This window comes from Parasteatoda tepidariorum, chromosome 7 (genome assembly GCF_982258835.1).
Source record: "Parasteatoda tepidariorum strain Cologne lab strain chromosome 7, Ptep-v5.0, whole genome shotgun sequence".
Lineage (NCBI taxonomy): Eukaryota > Metazoa > Arthropoda > Arachnida > Araneae > Theridiidae > Parasteatoda > Parasteatoda tepidariorum.
This window is the reverse complement of record NC_141761.1, coordinates 39,253,815-39,272,248: the sequence shown is the minus strand read 5'-3', so window position 1 is coordinate 39,272,248 and position 18,434 is coordinate 39,253,815. Positions and strand designations below refer to the sequence as shown.

General features: G+C 27.3%; 1 protein-coding gene and 1 long non-coding RNA gene across 2 annotated transcripts; both read left to right on the top strand.

Moving 5' to 3' along the window:
- The first annotated feature begins 6,743 nt into the window (after positions 1-6,743).
- LOC147807028 (uncharacterized) lies at positions 6,744-11,409 on the top strand. The gene is made up of 4 exons (XR_015435454.1): positions 6,744-7,040; positions 8,598-8,635; positions 9,263-9,339; positions 11,298-11,409. It is a non-coding gene; the product is annotated as an uncharacterized LOC147807028 (long non-coding RNA).
- Positions 11,410-13,925: 2,516 nt separating this feature from the next.
- Positions 13,926-15,251, top strand: LOC147807027 (uncharacterized). The gene has a single exon (XM_087168755.1). It carries the CDS (start codon positions 13,926-13,928, stop codon positions 15,249-15,251), a length of 1,326 nt encoding a protein of 441 aa, XP_087024881.1.
- Positions 15,252-18,434: the final 3,183 nt, after the last annotated feature.

Here is an 18,434-nt window from a genome sequence, read left to right as displayed (position 1 = left end):
GCATTGAAGATGTTCTATGAAAAAAGCAGTTTATGCCCACGCGCAAAATCGTTTTTTTTTTCTCTCAGAACTAGAGGCATTGGGTACAAACCTTTCTCAAGAATGTTCTTAAAAGTTTTTTTTTTTTCCTGAAAAGTCGATTAAAATTTATTTGTTTAATATAAAATTATTATACTTTTATTTAAGTTCATTATATTAACTTGTTAATTTTAACAAAATAAAAAAGATAGCTGGATTTGAATAATAAATAACTGTGCTTAAAAATATTACATTTAGAAAGGCAGAATGCGAGACACAATAAGAATTAATAAATTAGAAGTAATTTTTTCTTGTTAACAGATCATATAGGAAACAATTCTTATTTCTCTTTATTCTACATATATTTTCAAATATCGGTATGAAATGTCGAAGTTTTATATTTGGCAACACCTAATCTTTTTCTATATATATTTTTATCTTTATTTTTATTATTTTTAATAAAGTCAAGAGGGATATTATGAAAATCGCGTAAATGAAAAATTTTTCCACAACAATCGATAAATATTTATTAGTTAAAGAAAAAATTAAAAAGAACCTTTTAAATTGTAATAACTTTCAGACAAATAAGAGTTTCTAAGAGGAAATAAAGACTCTATGTTACGGTTATAAACTAAATTTGGCTCTTTCAGCATACCAAATTTAACTTCTGCAACTGAATGCTTGCGGCCATAGAGCGGCCCACGTGTTATTTTTCTAACAAGTTTAAGAATAAAAATAATCTTGACTTAATTTTAGAATTATTTTTTAATTCCATTGCAATTTGCGTTCAATCTCCTACATATCTGCGTAATGTGAAGTTTCTAAATCTAACAGTGTCTGATAAAGTGTAACGTTAAGTTGAAAACCCCAAAACAGTGGCGGTGTCAGGGACCTTTTCAGTCTTCTGACAGAGAAGGAAATTTATTAATATCTGCTCGTTTTACGTTAATTTAGCAATGCAGTTTATTTTTCCAACTTCATATAAAAAGAAAGTTTTAGGAATGATCATTGTTAATGTTATTATTCTAGGTTCTCATGCGTTCGCACTTCTCGATTAGACTAATTTAATCGAAAACTTCAACACTATTATCTTAAGTAAAGAATTCTAAGAGTCATGAAAAAAATCATGATAGCGTCTCGAAAATCAAAAAGCATCTCGAAATGTAATAATAAAAAATAAAGAAGACAATTTTTGAAATTCTTAGAATTCATTGTTTTACAGACTGAGTTTTTTCTTTTTATTTTCACCAGAGCGTATTTTTAATAGTGTTATATTAAATTACTTTAAAGCATTTTATAATCTTTTTATAGTTAACTTATACACAACTATTGTTCTCCTTTTAGGCAGCAATTATTATATAAATATTAATACTGAAGAAAGAAAAGAATTTTGTATTGTTCTACGAAACGTATATTAGCTGGAATTAATTATCAATTTGGCCCATTGACTGACAAAAGGATAAAAATTAATTTAGACACCTTTTGTAATTTATGACGACCTTATAAAAGATCTATCCAAGAAAAAAAATGATCAATGGGTATCCAGTGATTGGAATAGTGCATTTACAATTCTCTCATGTTATTAAACTAATAGTATTCTTTGACTTTCATTAATCATTTTATTAACAAAATTGTAATTGTAAAGTATATTTTTTCTCTCTTAATAACACATACTTTTTTTAATTTTTTATTTTAATAATCTTTTTAATTTGGATTAATTCGGTTTTTAGGAAACAGTTCAAACCAATCTTTCAATAAAATTTTATATCAATAATATCTGATATCTAGTAACTTATTCTTAGTTTATTTGCAGTTAAATATAATAAATTTCGCAATTATAGTAGGAATAACGAAGTTTACCTAATACGACATAGTTAAATTAAATTTTTACTCCTTATTTTGTAAATTTTTTTTTTTTTTTTATATTCATATTTTTTGTAGAATATTTATTTTAAGGAACTTGTAATTCAACGTTGAGTAATTTTTTTGCCGCATTGACTTATTCATTCTTTATTTGACTTAGCTCAAATAAATATAATATCTCCCGAAATTGGTTATATGGGGTTTATATCAAATAAACCCCATATAATCAATTTCGAGCAGTCCAGTAAACATATCTTAATAGAAAATTAAAGGATTTAAGTTTCCAACTCAGAATTTTAACACCTTAATCTTTACACTACTATAACAAACCTTAAATGAAAATATTGTTTCGAATTATTTTCGTTAAAACAAAAACAAAGTTTACTCACTGTCCCTTCCTTACACAGGGGGGTTGCTCTCCCAGGAGCGACCCATCATAATAATTAATTATCGAATTAGTGCTGTTTTACATAGTTTTCGATAAAATTATAATAATTTGAATTATTATTATTAATGATTGCACTAAAATTAGTAGTTTGTAATGCAAGCACTTTTGTACGTTGTAAGAACTAGCGCTTTTTTTTTCTGCATATATTAAATGTAAAGTCAATATCAAAAAGAGAATCATAAGAATTTTAATGATCAATTTTATGCAATAAAATTTCAGGAATAAAAAGGAGTTTGTAAGTGTATTTGTGTGCCCTTCATGATATTAAAATATTTGTTAGTAAAAGAAGTAAAGACCTTTATTTTAGAATTAAGAAGTTAAAGTTTACTTTGAGGGGGACGAGTAGTAGGTGATGGAATGTAGCTGTTTCAAAAAGAGATCCTTTTCCTCTCTTTGTTAGTGTATGGTAACTTGAGAAGTTAACGATGTCCGGTTATGCGTTTCTCACATCCCACCCTGTTGGGGGTCAGAGTTCTTGAGGAACTTCAGACTTTTCCAATATTTTGTTATTTTTTTATGTTTTGAATCGATCTCCCCTATCATCAATTTCAGTTTTAATTTCTTTCCTTATATTGCTGACGATTATTATTATTTAACATTTTCATAAGACCACTATTATGTTCAATTGTTCGTAATAAGTTTTTCATTGAACTGTTTATTTTTTTTCCTAAAAAAATAAATAAGCAAAAATATAACAGAAAAACGCAAAATTCTCATATTTCTCAGATTGCGAAAAGCAATACACCGTAAAAGTCATTTACAGATCAAAATTGTGTTTCTAAAATGTATCTAACAAAAATCTTTCAACCATTTGTGGGAAATTAGAAAAGTAAATGAAAAATAAATATATAAATGAACTCTAATTTTTAAAAAAAATATTTTTTGATTTGATATCAAGGTCTTATTTGATTAGTAATATAACTTGTTAAAAATGGAGAGGGTCTCGCTTTTTATGCTTTATAAGTACAACAAAGCATCATAATTCTTTGCACTTTTTTGGATTTTTAAACTCCTTGTATCTGAACAGTCCAGAGCTTGTAAATGATTCAAATAAATCAAATTCATTCTCATTCATGTGTTTTAAAATTAACATTATTCAAATTAAAATTAACATTAAAATATTATAAAGCGAGAAATCAGTTACAACCTGTCATAATTCTAACAATTGATATAATAAATCGGTAACTTACTTAATTAACTATATTTCGTGGTTCGTGCAATAATGAAGAAAGCTAAAATATAAAAAGAAAACTGTAAAAGAAAAATTAACGGTAACTAAATTGTTAAATCTTCTTATTTCGCATCTTCATAAATTATTAAAATTCAATTCTTCTCTCATCTGGACACAAATGCATTTAAAATTAGATCTTTTGAAATTCATGCATTTAAATTTTTTACTGTCTTAATATTTATGAGTTAACTCAGAAACTTCTAACCGTATTTCATTTCTTAAATTAGCAAAAAAGTTCAGAAGGAAAAAATAATTAATGTACTCTGTTTTCATTTAATTTTGAACCAATACAGAAAAATTTATGAACGGGCAATGTTTAGGGAGGAAAACTCCTTAATTCTTTGAGTAGAGAAATAATAATACGTTACAATACCATGCGTTTCTTTCTAAATTAAAAATTCGTTCGGGCGTAGCCAACGGAGTTAAATTATTGCCGTATGCGCCATTGATAACTTCAATCTACGTTTTATTATCTGTATTTTATTTGTAGAGCAAAAACTGCAAGATTTAGAAAAATCAAATTACAATGGACTGTAGAGAAGTGTACAGGGATTACGATGGAATGAAGAAAATGTATGATCGATAATTTGTTTGAGAATTATTAACTCCTACACTCAGTGATAAAAAATATCGTATGAGCCGCTCTGCTGGACACAAAAATTCCTCTACAGAAATGAAATTTTGTTTTTCTGAGCAAAAACAACAAGATTTTAAAATTTGAAATTACTATGGTTTATAGAAAGAAATACAGAGAAAATTTAACAATCGATAATAAGTATTATTAACTCTTATACTTGTAAAAAAAATACTATATATGGATGATCTGTAAGATGAGAAAATGTATGATCAAAACTACCAAAATATTGCTAAGTTTACCATAATTCTAGCTCTATGGAAACACCAAAAAACTCGATAATTTTTACCAAAGTGTTTGGGTAATGTTTTAGGTTGACAATAAGATGAAATTTTATAATGTTTGTTAAATTTTGGTAAAATATGGTAAATAATCATGTTAGCTAAGAGCATTTTCTTCTTATAAGCCTTTATTCAATAAAATTAACTGTTCTGTTTTGTATTTTCTACTAAATGTGTGGTAATAAGAACTATATTTGTGAAAACCAGAATTTTTGTTAAACCCTTACAATTTGAATAGAAAATTTATCAAATAAATGGTTTAAATGCAGGATATATTTTAATTTTATTACCCAAGTTATTTTTTTTTTTTTTTTTTTTTTTTAAACCAGAAATGTCAATACAGTTCCGTAATTTTACCGAATTGTTTTCTTCGTATTTTCCACTTAAATGTAATTATGCAGTTAAAATTCGATGAGCTAAAAAATCATTTTTATATGTAAACCTAAAACGAATTTTCTTTCGAATTCCAATTTATTTGAAAGTCATTTCTAATTTAAGTGTTCATTCGTGATTTTTTTCAGGTATATTTTAAATATTGACTGTTTATTCATTTTTGCAGAAAATTTATTTTTTCGTCAGGAGATCTTTGTCTTTTTTTTAATTTTGTAAGCTCGGACTGAATTGTGAATTAAGAGTAGCGAAAGAGAGAGAGAGGGATTTGCATGTTGCAGGATATAAATCTTAACAGTTAAATTGACTTTTTTAAAAATAAATAAACCTAACAATAAAAAGTATTCTCAGTTTAAACTGTTAAAATTCTCGTCAACAAATAAAATAATTTCTCAGCAATTTTTCTTGTTTTATTATTGTAATACACAATCTGTATTCCTTAGGTCAAATCTTCTTTAAAGTGCAGATGATAATTTTCAAGTTGAGGTAGTCCTCGAAGTCGTTACGATTAGCATTTTAACAAAACATTCTTACATAACGCTACTTCACTTGTACATTTTAAAAGCAAAATATTCAGCGTTTCAGTTTAAAATATTGGTTTTTAAGGGAAGAAAATAAAACAAGGATTTAAGGGAAACAATTACGCGGATAGGTGATCGGAAACGGGGGGAGTCAGAGACTCCCTGTTTTTCTTTTTTTAATTTTCGCATGGAACAATTCCTTAACAGAAAGAGTTAATAATATTTATTAATAATACATATTAATCTTATAGAGAAACAGGATTTTATTTTTCTGCACAGGAAGTCAAAACATTCATGTAAGCATTATTTCCAAGTGTAGAAGTATAAAAGTTTTTCTGAAAAAAAAAGCATACAAATAAGTTTTGACATAATGCAATTATTTAATTTCGAGAGTTCATTTATCGTTGGTAATTAACTAAATGTTTTTGTTATTTAATTTATTTTTCCTTTATATCACCAGAAATTGTTTTTAATAATTTAAAAATAAATATTGATCTTAATTTGAGGACATCTTACTGTCTGAAATCACAGGACACGTATTTTTAAAAAGAATCATTTAAGTGACCTTGTTTCCAATCCTTCAAGTTAAGGGAAAAAGAGAGGGGAAAGCGAACGCTAAGCACTTTAAACCCCCTTCCCCGATTCTAAGAAATAATCTCTTCAACCAGGTGGTCCACTTACCCCAGACGCCAAAAGATTCAATGGTCGCCAAAAAATTTGGAAAAAAAAGGGGATAAATAATGGAAATGGTCAACTTCAAAAGAGGTCTCCTTTCTGTTTTATTGCAGGAATGCGATACTCAACAGCCTAAGAAGGACAAGTAAGTAAACTTTTATTCTTTAGCTCATGGTATATTTCCAGTACACTATTATTTATTAATTTTTCACAAATAATTTGTTTTTATTTTCTTTATTTAGTTTTTAGTAATTATATTTTTTAATCGTTATATTCCCCCGTTTCCGATCACCTATCCGCGTAATTGTTTCCCTTAAATCCTTGTTTTATTTTCTTCCCTTAAAAACCAATATAGTGTAAGTTACCATTTTAGTTTTAAAATGAATTATAAGTTCCATTAATCCCAACAATAGAAAAATGATTTTCTATAGCTATTTAAATCAAATGCTTCTTTATTTTTTTAAAAACTTTTTAATTTAATAATTATTTAAATTAATTTACTTACTTAGTTTAATTACCTTATTTAATTTATTAAAAAAATCGGTAGTCATTTTTTGCCAGGACCATGTATTGACAGCGCGTTTCACCTTTTGTTTCAAATAAAACTTCTGATCAGACCTAAAGGGTTTTCCTCAAATATGTTTCCGACCACTAAAAAAAAAAAAAAAAAAAAGAAATGGTATTAACATTTTCTAATTTTTTATTAGTTTATCGTATAATTTAAATTTAATAATTTTTTGATAAGAGTTTTTTAAATTAGAAACGTTTAACAATCTAAAACTCGTCTCACACTTGCTTTCAGCTCTTAATTTTTCAGAATAAATTAACTGGGAAAACTCTTTCTAAGTTTGCTTTTGTTGCTTTGTAATTGCTTTTTATTAATGTTATTTATTTAATTTTTTTTTTTGCACGGATGGAAATACTGTAAGAAAAATCTTTTGGAAGAAAAAATCTTTTGGAAGAAAGGTCAAGATAAAAGGTAAGAACATCTCAAATCTTTATATTAAGGGTAAAATTTAGGATTAAATTTTTAATAATATTGGGAAATAACTTTACTGTTATTGAAGTATGTTTTTTAAAACATTTTTAAATTTTTTAAATAAATAACGCATAATTTAATCTGCAAAAGCATTTTCTTAAAATGTCTTTTAAAATTTTTTTCATATTTTTGAAAAACTTTATATTTATAACGAACGTTACATTTATAATGAATGGTAAAAAAAATTGTTTTGGCCCATATCTTTGTGTACAAAAGGGACAGGAAATTTGATTTTAAGTAAACAGAAATGCTGGAACTGTCAGGAACGATGTAATTTTCGGCCAAAACATGAAAAAAATCTTGCAATAAACGTGAAATATAATTCACTCTAAAATTCACGTTAACACTATGTAGCCAATGAGGTTAAAAGTAATTAAGATAAACATATACTTTATTATCCCATAAAAGAAATCTACTGCAACATATTTGCATTTTTTAAAATTATTTAAAATAAGAATATTTTTTGTGGAAATAAATTCAAAGTTCTTTTTAAGTATAGAAATATTTGCAGCATAATATTTTTTCTTTCTTCATAGAATTAAGTTTTCTGTTTCTAGCTCTTTTTCCAGTTCTTGTGCAAATTTTACTATTTATCTTTTTCTTAATTCATTCTCTATCTTAAGATTTATAGGGTTGTTTATTTTAAATCTCTTCCTGTTGAACTTTCACCTATTGAAATTTTATTTTTAAAAAAGCATTATGCTTGACATATTTTCCGTAAAAAAAAAGTGATTTTAATTGACTGTTGAATATATATATATATATTTCTGATGATTACTATGTAGTGCAAAAAATTAATCTAAATATTTTTTGAAATTATAATGGAAGAGGCAAGGAATTTTATTTCTAAAATTAAGGGTAACCCGGACAAAAGTAATATATTGGACTATTTTAGTATCTATAATTTGAATAGACTTCTATGTCTGTTATGCAGGATTTTTTTCCCTTTCATATCTTATTCCTTTTCTAAATTTGAATTAGAGAACAAAATTTAAAAAAGAAAATTTTTCACTTTAATACTACGTCATGTTATAAAAGAACTATAAATTACTATTTTCTTAATGATTGTCATTTATAATATTTGATTGATTTGATAATGTAATTTTATTATAAATATTAGGCAGAATTTATCTAAACACACATTTTACCCCATTTTTGAAAAAGATGCATAATAAGTTAGGACTTTAAATTCGATTTTTTATTTTAGATATAAACTTGTCCTCTAAATTTACCCTTTCAATTCTGAACTATATTTTATAGCATTTGCCTAGTGTAATTATTTTAAAGGCAAGATCATCAGTAGTTAATACTAGTTTACGATAAGCATTGAGCATATTAAAAATAGATGGTAAACATTAAACTTATTGTCAGATATATTGTATTGTAAATAGTTAGAAGCAGTTTTTTTTTTCTCAATTCATTGTTCTTACTTTGTTGATTTTTTGCTGTTTTTTCTATGGTTATATTCTTATTTTTTTCTTTTTCTTTCATGAAAAGTCTGGAGAGACTGAAAATGGCAGTCAACAGAAAAGAAGGTAAGAACATGTTAAAACTACATTTTAACTTAGTATTATTGAATTATTGAAATACTTTATGATTATTAGTAAATAATTGTTTATAATTTTAAAGAAAATATTTTTTTGAATCCTTAACATTTTTTAATCAAAATACTTATTTCTGATTAGCAAAAGTACTTTCCTAAAAAATTTTCAAGTTTATTTTTGACTTTTGTAAATGTTGACCACATACTAGACTAACAAACATACCATACACATGCTAGACTAAAATTGAAAATTTTAAATATACTAGAATTTTTTTTGAGGTGGGAAACATTTTTTTCGTCAAATGATTTAATTTTATCATAACTTATCTAATTTTACCTAATTCTAAAAAAAATAATCTAAATTTCGCATTTCAATTTTGAACTATATTCTATAGTATTTGCCAATGGTAATTATTTTATAAGAAATATCTTCAGTAGTTAGTAATAATTTCCGATAAGCATTGTGCATGTACAAGATAGCTGGTAAACATAAACTTATTGTCTAGAAATGAGTTCTAAGCAGTTTTTTTTTTTTTTAATTTAATGTTTTTATTTTGTTGATTTATAACAGTTTTTTCCACGCTCACATTCTAATTATTTTTCTTTCTTTCATGAAAAGTCCAGAAATTCTGAGAATGTGAATGAAATAGAATGGTTGAGTACTAGAATTAGAATGAACGAGAATCAACAGAAAAGGTAAGAACATGATAAAACTACATTTTAACTCAGTAGCACCGATTTTATATTCTATAATTTGTGGAATCTATTTTACAAGTTCATAGCAAAATTAGAAAATCTACTTTATATTCTATATGTAGAACTGCAATTTTAATAATTTCTTCGACTGTAATTTGTATTAAAATATTTTCAGATTATCAATAAATAATTTTTTATGATTTTAAAGGAAAAATTTTATAAGGAAATATTTTTTTTTTAAATCGAAATTTTTTAATCAAAATACCTGTTCTTGATTTTCAAAAGTACTTTCCTAAACTCTTAGCTTTTTAGCCGCTAAATTTATTACTTTTTTAAAAAAGTTTCAGCTCGTTTTTTTAAAAATTATGCCTATACTAGAATTACTTGTATTTGTTGAGAGAAATTTCTTTTTTAGTCAAATGATTTGATTTTATCATAGCTTACATGTCATCTTAAAGTAAATTTCTTTTCATAATTTTTAAATATTAAAAATTTAAAAGTAAAAATTTATTATAAAATAAATCTTAAAATTATTGCATAGCTGTTATTAAGTGCTATGTACTGTTATGATGTTTAATATATATACGTATATATATATATTTCACTGGTTTTAAACTTTTTTTTTCAACTGGTTCTCTTCAAATTAAAATTTTTTATGTATAAAAAAAATTTAAATATTTTAAAAAACCGTTTAGTTTAAACCAACCTATCTTGATGGCATAAAATTTATATTCTTTAGTTAGTTTGTAAATTCATTACAAATTCAGAAAATCATTCCTCTTTATCGCATATCTTAATAACTTCTTCTATAATAATTGGTATATCATTTTTAAGTAATTAATACTTAATGGAGTATAATTTTGAACGATCATATATTCTTTTAATTGTTAGAAATTTTAATCAAATAACATATTTTCAGATTTTAAACGTACTATTTTAAAAAATTTTACATTATTATTTTTTGCATTTTTAAAAACCTTTAGTTTGTTTATTTCCTTGAGGTTAAAATTTCTTTTAATTAAATAATTTAATTTTATATAAACTTAAAGTATTTTCACATATTAATTTAAAGTAAAAAATTCGTTCATAGTTCTTAATCGTAAAAAAGTTAAATTTTGTTTAAATATTAACATTACATCACATATTAATAGCTACAAACTATTTTGGTGAGAATGTATTCTTTCTAAATTAAAAAATATTAAAGCTTTGCTATCAAATTCTTTATTTAAAATGCATTTTTATGTTCAATTATTAAATAGATTGATCAGTAGTTACAAAATGCAATATATAAGCATTGTTAAGCGATATGTACCGCTTCAATTAGTCTTCTAACTTATGGAAGCATTTTAAAAGTTAACAGTTTATAACAGATGAGTTTAAAGTAATGAAGTTTGGTCACCACTTTTAACTTTTTTAAAGTCAATCATTGTTCTCTCTATATATAAACTAATTAATTGTTTCATAATACTGTAAAGAGAAGTTTTATCCAGGTTGTTTCGTTAATTCATAGGATATTATTCATAGTTCTTTTAATATTTGATGCTGCAATTTTTTTCCATCCAAATGAATCCGCTATTTTACACATTTTTTTTTAATTACGAGCTGGAATATTCATTTTGTGCTATTATTACCTTTTGTTACAATCAGCTTAAATTTATTTTTGTGACAATCAATGCTCGCTTGTAAGTAATAAAAAAAAACAGGTGGTTTGAGCAACTTTATTAAATTCTATAGCGTACTATATTTATAAGAGAAAAACAAAATTTTTGAAAATTATTGAATAGAATTTTTCTTCGAATATTTCCCTGGGATCAATAAAAGTATTTTGAATAGTTAGAATTAATTGATATTATAACTTAACCCAGAATTAAAATTCGTCAAAAATTAATGAGATATTTTGTTTCTGTACGTATTATTTAATAAATCTGTTGTAAAATAAATTGGTTACTTTTTTGCAGGAAAACTAGATTCATTGTGAAGGAGAATGCTTATAAAGAAGTTATTGTACAGTTATGTACTTGTTTGTATTTTGATTTGTTATATTGAAATAAAATAATATTCTTTTCTTAAGGTCATGTTTTATTTTAAATTTTATGCATTTTATTTTTATTAAAATTCCAGCTTTATTTATTTAAAATCACAGAAACTGATGTGTTATTTACAGGTGCCCAGTATATATATATTTTTAAAAATATTTATAATGTGTCTTATTTATCTAATATTGAATATGAATAATATTGAAAGAAAGTTATCCAATATTAAATATGAATAATATTGAAAACAAAAATAATGACTGGGTTGTGGCTTTGTTTCTATCAAAAAAAGCTAATTGTAGGTTTAATATATATAATTATTTTCATTTTTTTTATAACTTAAATAACTTATACATTAATATATATAATTATTTTAATTTTTTTCATAACTTAAATAACTTATACATTAAGTCGCAATATGTTTTTATCTTAGAATAAAATTTTTATTTAATTTTACCTCATAATGTGTAAAAAAATGTGAACACTCAATTAAACACACAATGTTTTTATATGATTCTACTTTTAACTTATTGCATTTAAAATTGATTAAAATGAAATAAAAAAGAAATCTATTATATTATGTAAGAAGATTCATTGGATGATAATTTACCATAAATTAAGCAATTTTTTCCAACATTTTGCTTTTTATATTAGCATAAGTTTTTTGCATGTAATGGCAGTTATTGCTTTATTACAATATAAAAAGTTAAAATGCAATAAATTACTATAGCTGATATCAGCAGAGTAAGAGAAAACAATTTATGTTCCTTAAATAAGAATTGTTATCAACAACATGCAGTAAAAAGTCTTTGAAATTTAAGGAGAACTCTAATAAATAAGTAAGTGACAAAAAAAAAAAAAAATTGCCGATACACCTAACATAAAGGTGTGATACCGGCAAGGATGGCATTAAAGTTTTCTATTGAACCAAGTGTGAGGTGAGTTAAGGGTGGTATATCAGCAAATAAGGCAAAGAAGTTCGCCTAAACATCTGATATAAAGGTGTGATACCGGCAAGGACGGCATTAAAACTTTCTATTAAACTGAGTTTGAGGTGAGTTAAGGGTGGTGCGCCGGCAAATAAGGCAAAGAAGTTCGCCTAAGCACCTGAAATAAAGGTGCGATACGGGCGAAAACGGCATAGACGTTTTCTAATCAGCCAACAGTTAAGGTGCCTTAACGGCAAGTGAGGCAACGACGTGTGCCAGTGAACATATTCAGCTTTTGATAAAAAGGCAAAAAAGACATCATAAAGGTACAATAAAAGCCTTTACGGCAATTTTCTCTTTATTCTGTGAAAAAAAATTTTTTTTCCGGTATTTAACAGGCAAAAATGGCAAAGTAATCCAGAGGCAACAAACTAGTTCCGGTCGTTTAACGATTGCCGTCGCTTTGCCTGAAATGCCATGCACTGGCCCTCATTCTGGCCCAGATTTCACTTTATTAACGGAACCGATACGGCAATGAAAAGCCCGCCGTAATGGCACTTTAGGTGAGCCGACATTGTCCCTTCACTAGCCCTAAAGTCGTGTGCTTGTTGGGTACTTTTTAAAGAGTGCAGTTCTTTTTGAACTAATTTATTGAAATCCGGTTAAAGTTTGACGTTAATTTAAAAAAAATTCAAAAACAGGTCATAATTCGTAAACATGCTAATATTTAAATATATTAAATGTTTTTCAGATAGTGACGATAATTTATACCTTGACTGCAGCAGATAAATTTTTATCAATTGATCAGCTTCTACAGTTCTTTTTTAGAGACAATTTTAAATATTAATCATACGCTTACTGATAATAGTTGTTCGACACAATTTATTTTTAATGTATCCTTGTTTTCTACATGGAGGCACCGTCACCTGTTCGCTACGCTCGATAATCCCTGTAGTTGAATCTCATTCATCAAGTTTGAAATAATTGAAGATCAAGTACAAATTGTTTTCTTCCACTTTTTTAAGTAAAAATTACGATTGGATTGCCAGCAGTTGCATTTTAAGGATTCCTAAGTTTTGACAAATGAAGAAGAAGGAAAAACGGTCTCGCCGAGAGTTATTACGCATTGAAGATGTTCTATGGAAAAAGCAGTTTATGCCCGCGCGCAAATTCGTTTTTTTATTCTCTCAGAACTAGAGGCATTTGGCACAAACTGTTCTTAACAATGTTCTTAAAAGTTTTTTTTTCCCTGAAAAGTCGATTAAAAATTATTTGCCTAATCAAACATCTAAATAATACAGGCTACTATATCCAGGGATATGCGGCTGACATTGTCATACTCATCCTTGGCAAAGATTTTCACATAACTTGCCAACTTATGCAAAACGCTCTAAGTTATGTAAGCAAATGGTGCAGGGAGAGGAATCTGGACATAAATCCACAGAAGACCAATCTAGTACCATTCACTCGTAAAATAAAAAGGGAAGGCTTTTTTATCCCAAAACTTTTTAACAATGAAATCAATATTGCCTCTGAGGTGAAATTTTTAGGCTTAATTCTTGACCAAAAACTCACCTGGAATAAACATGTTGATTACAAAATCAATCAAGCAAAAAAATGCATCATGATGTGCAGTCGCATGCTTGGTAAAAACTGGGGATTACAACCAAAAATGATGTTTTGGATGTACACAGCAATTGTCAGGCCTGCTTTCACATATGCTTCAGTGATATGGTGGTGTAAAGTGGAACAGAAAACTGTGAAGGACAAGCTGGGAAGTCTGCAAAGACTGGCCTGCTTGTGTATCACAGGTGCAATGTCCACAGCCCCTACCAGAGCACTTGAGGCAATTCTGGACCTGACTCCTTTAGATATCTTCATGTGCAGCTCTGCCAGAATGACTGCATATAGAATGAAATTGCAATATCAATGGTATGACAAGCCCTCTTCTGGAGGTCATACCAGTATTACTAAGAAAATTTACCATCCAACTCTCCTTATGCCTTCTGACTGCATGGAGAGAAAGTACGTGTTTGAAAGACCATTTGAAGTAGTTTTTCCTACCAGAGAAGAATGGGATAACAACACGATCGATACAAAAAATGATGATCTAATCTGGTATACCGATGGGTCAAAGAAAGGTAACCTCTCAGGACTGGGTGTCTGTGGCTTGTCACCAAGATTCAACCTTTTTGAAGGTCTTGGGGAGTATGCTACTGTCTTTCAGGCGGAGGTACTTGCTATTGTAAACGGTCTGCAGATAAATATTAAGAAAGGCTACCATGGTAAGCGGATTCTTATTTTCAGCGACAGTCAAGCAGCCTTTATGGCTCTTTACTCATTTCAAGTAAAATCAAAAATTGTTCTGGAATGCAAGAATCTCCTAATAGAACTGGCAAAAAGGAATAAAATCATTCTTATTTGGGTACCAGGGCATATGGGAATTGATGGTAATGAAAGAGCTGATGAACTCGCAAAACAGGGATCCTCTTTCAATCCAATAGGAACGGAACCCTTCTGTGGAATCAATATGAAGACTACAAAGAAGGCCGTCCTGAAATGGGAAAAACAGGAGATGAACAAAGTTTGGCGCAATTCTCCTGGACAAAAACATGCTAAAAGCATGATCAGCAGCCCTTCTGCAAAAATTGCTTCTGAAATTCTTAGGCTCCCAAGATTGAAGATTCAAACAATTGTAGGCTTCATCACTGGGCATTATCATTTCAGGAAACATCTACATAGATTGGGACTTTTCGAACAAGAACCAATATGTCGGAAATGCCGTGAAGCGGTAGAATCAGCACATCACATCCTATACGAATGTGATGCCCTCGCCCTTACGCGCCTCACTACCTTAGGCAATCCCTATCCTAAAGAGCTTCACCTTAATTCCATTAAGGGACTGTCAGACTATATTAATAAAGTAGGCGACCCGAGACAATGGAACTAGGAAAAATTGGGCTTGGAGTATGGTACAAAATGCAACATGTGCAGAGGTGCCACATATCTGACAAGCTCAAGCAAGAAGAAGAAGAAGAAGAAGAATCCGGTTAAAGTTTGACGTTAATTTAAAAAAAATTCAAAAACAGGTCATAATTCGTAAACATGCTAATATTTAAATATATTAAATGTTTTTCAGATAGTGACGATAATTTATACCTTGACTGCAGCAGATAAATTTTTATCAATTGATCAGCTTCTACAGTCCTTTTTTAGAGACAATTTTAAATATTAATCATACGCTTACTGATAATAGTTGTTCGACACAATTTATTTTTATGTATCCTTGTTTTCTACATGGAGGCACCGTCACCTGTTCGCTACGCTCGATAATCCCTGTAGTTGAATCTCATTCATCAAGTTTGAAATAATTGAAGATCAAGTACAAATTGTTTTCTTCCACTTTTTTAAGTAAAAATTACGATTGGATTGCCAGCAGTTGCATTTTAAGGATTCCTAAGTTTTGACAAATGAAGAAGAAGGAAAAACGGTCTCGCCGAGAGTTATTACGCATTGAAGATGTTCTATGGAAAAAGCAGTTTATGCCCACGCGCAAATTCGTTTTTTTATTCTCTCAGAACTAGAGGCATTTGGCACAAACTGTTCTTAACAATGTTCTTAAAAGTTTTTTTTTTCCCTGAAAAGTCGATTAAAAATTATTTGCTTAATGTAAAATTATTATACTTTTATTTAAGTTCATTATATTAACTTGTTAATTTTGACAAAATAAAAAGGATAGCTGGATTTGAATAATAAATAACTGCGCTTAAAAAATTACATTTTAGAAAGGCAGAGTGTGCGACACAATGAAAAGAATTTATAAATTAGAAGTAATTTTTTCTTGTTAACCGATCATATAAGAAACAATTCTTATTTCTCTTTATTCTACACATATTTTCAAATGTCGGTATAAAATGTCGAAGTTTTATATTTGGCAACACCTAGCCTTTTTCTATATAATATTTTTTTCTTTATTTTCATTATTTTTAATATTAAGTCAAGAGGGATATTATGAAAATCGCGTAAATGAAAACTTTTTCCACAACAATCAGTAAATTATTATTAGTTAAAGAAAAAATGAAAAAAAACTTTTAAATTGTAATAACTTTCAAACAAATAAGAGTTTCTAAAAGGAAATAAAGACTCTATGTTACGGTTAAAAACAAATTTGGCTCTTTCAGCATACCAAATTTAACTTCCGCAGCTGAATTCTTGCTGTCACAGAGCGGCCCGCATGTTATTTTTCTAACAAGTATAAGAGTAAAAATAATCTTGACTTAATTTTAGAATTATTTTTTAATTCCATTGTAATCTCCGCTCAATTTCCTACATATTAACGTAATTTGAAGTTTCTAAATCAAACAGTGTTTGATAAAATGTAACGTTAAGTTGAAAACCCCAAAACAGTGGCGGTATCAGTGACCTTTTCAGTTTTCTGACAGAGAAGGAAATTTATTCAGTTTTCTGACAGAGAAAGAAATTTATTAATATCTGCTCGTTTCACGTTAATTTAACAATGCAGTTTATTTTTCCAACTTCATATAAAAAGAATTTTCAGGAATGGTCAGTGTTAATGCTATTATTCTAGGTTCTCATGCGTTCGCACTTTTCGATTAGACCAATTTAATCGATTAGATTAACTTCAACACTATTATCTTAAGTAAAGAATTCTAAGAGTCATGAAAAAAATCATGATAGCATCTCGAAAATCAAAAAGCATCTCGAAATGATATAATTAAAAATAAAGAAGATAATTTTTGAAATTCTTGGAATTCATTGTTTTACAGAGTGACCTTTTTCTTTTTACTTTCACCAGAGGGTAATTTTAATAGTGTTACATTAAATTACTTTAAAGCAATTTTATATTCGTTTTATAATTAACTTATATACAACTATTGTTCTTCTTTTTGGCAGCAATTATTATATAAATATTAATACTGAAGAAAGAAAAGAATTTTCTGCGAAACGTATATTGGCTGGAATTAAAAATCAATTTAGCCCATTGACTGACAAAAGGACAAAAATTAATTTAGACACCTTCTGTAATTAATGACGACCTTAAAACAAATCTATCCAAGAAAAAAAAATGATTAATGGGTATCCAGTGATTGGAATAGTGCAATTACAATTCTCTCATGTTATTAAACAAATAGTATTCTGTAACTTTCATTAATCATTTTATTAACGAATAAAATTGTAATTGTATAGTATATTTCTTTCTCTTAATAACACATACTTTTTTTTAATTTTTTATTTTAATAATCTTTTTTTGAATTGATTCTGTTTTTAGAAAACAGTTCAAACCAATCTTTCAATAAAATTTTATATAAATAATATCTGATATCTAGTAACTTATTCTTAGTTTATTTACAGTTAAATATAATAAATTTCGCAATTATAGTAAGAATAAAGAAGTTTAACAAATACGACATAGTTAAGTTAAATTTTTACTCTTTATTTTGTAAAAAAAAATAAATTTATTTGATATGCATATTTTTTGTAGAATATTTATTTTGAAGAACTTGTAATTCAACATAACGTTGAGTAATTTACGCTGCGTAATTCTTTTGCCGCATTAATTTATTTATTCTTTATTTGACTTAGCTCAAATAAATATCCCCATAAAATCAATTTAGAGCAGTTCAGTATACATATCTTAATAGAAAATTAAAGGAGTTTAGTTTCCTACTCAGAATTTTAACACTTTAATCTTTACGCTACTATGACAGATATTAAATGAAAATATTATTTTGAATTATTTTCGTAAAAACAAAGTTTACTCACCGTCCCTTCTTTACACGACCCATCATGATAATTAATTCCTCGAATTAGTGCTGTTTTAAATAGTTTTCGATAAAATTATAATAATTTGTATTATTGGTAATTATTGCACTAAAATTAGTAGTTTGTAATGCAAGCACTTTTGTACGTGGTAAGAACTAGCGATTTTTTACTGTAAATATTAAATGTAAGGTCGATATCAAAAAGAGAATCATAAGAATTTTAATGGTCAATTAATTTTATGCAATAGAATTTCAGGAATAAAAAGGAGTTTGTAAGTGTATTTGTGTGCCCTTCATGATATTAAAATATTTGTTCCAAAAAGAAGTAAAGACCTTTATTTTAGAATTAG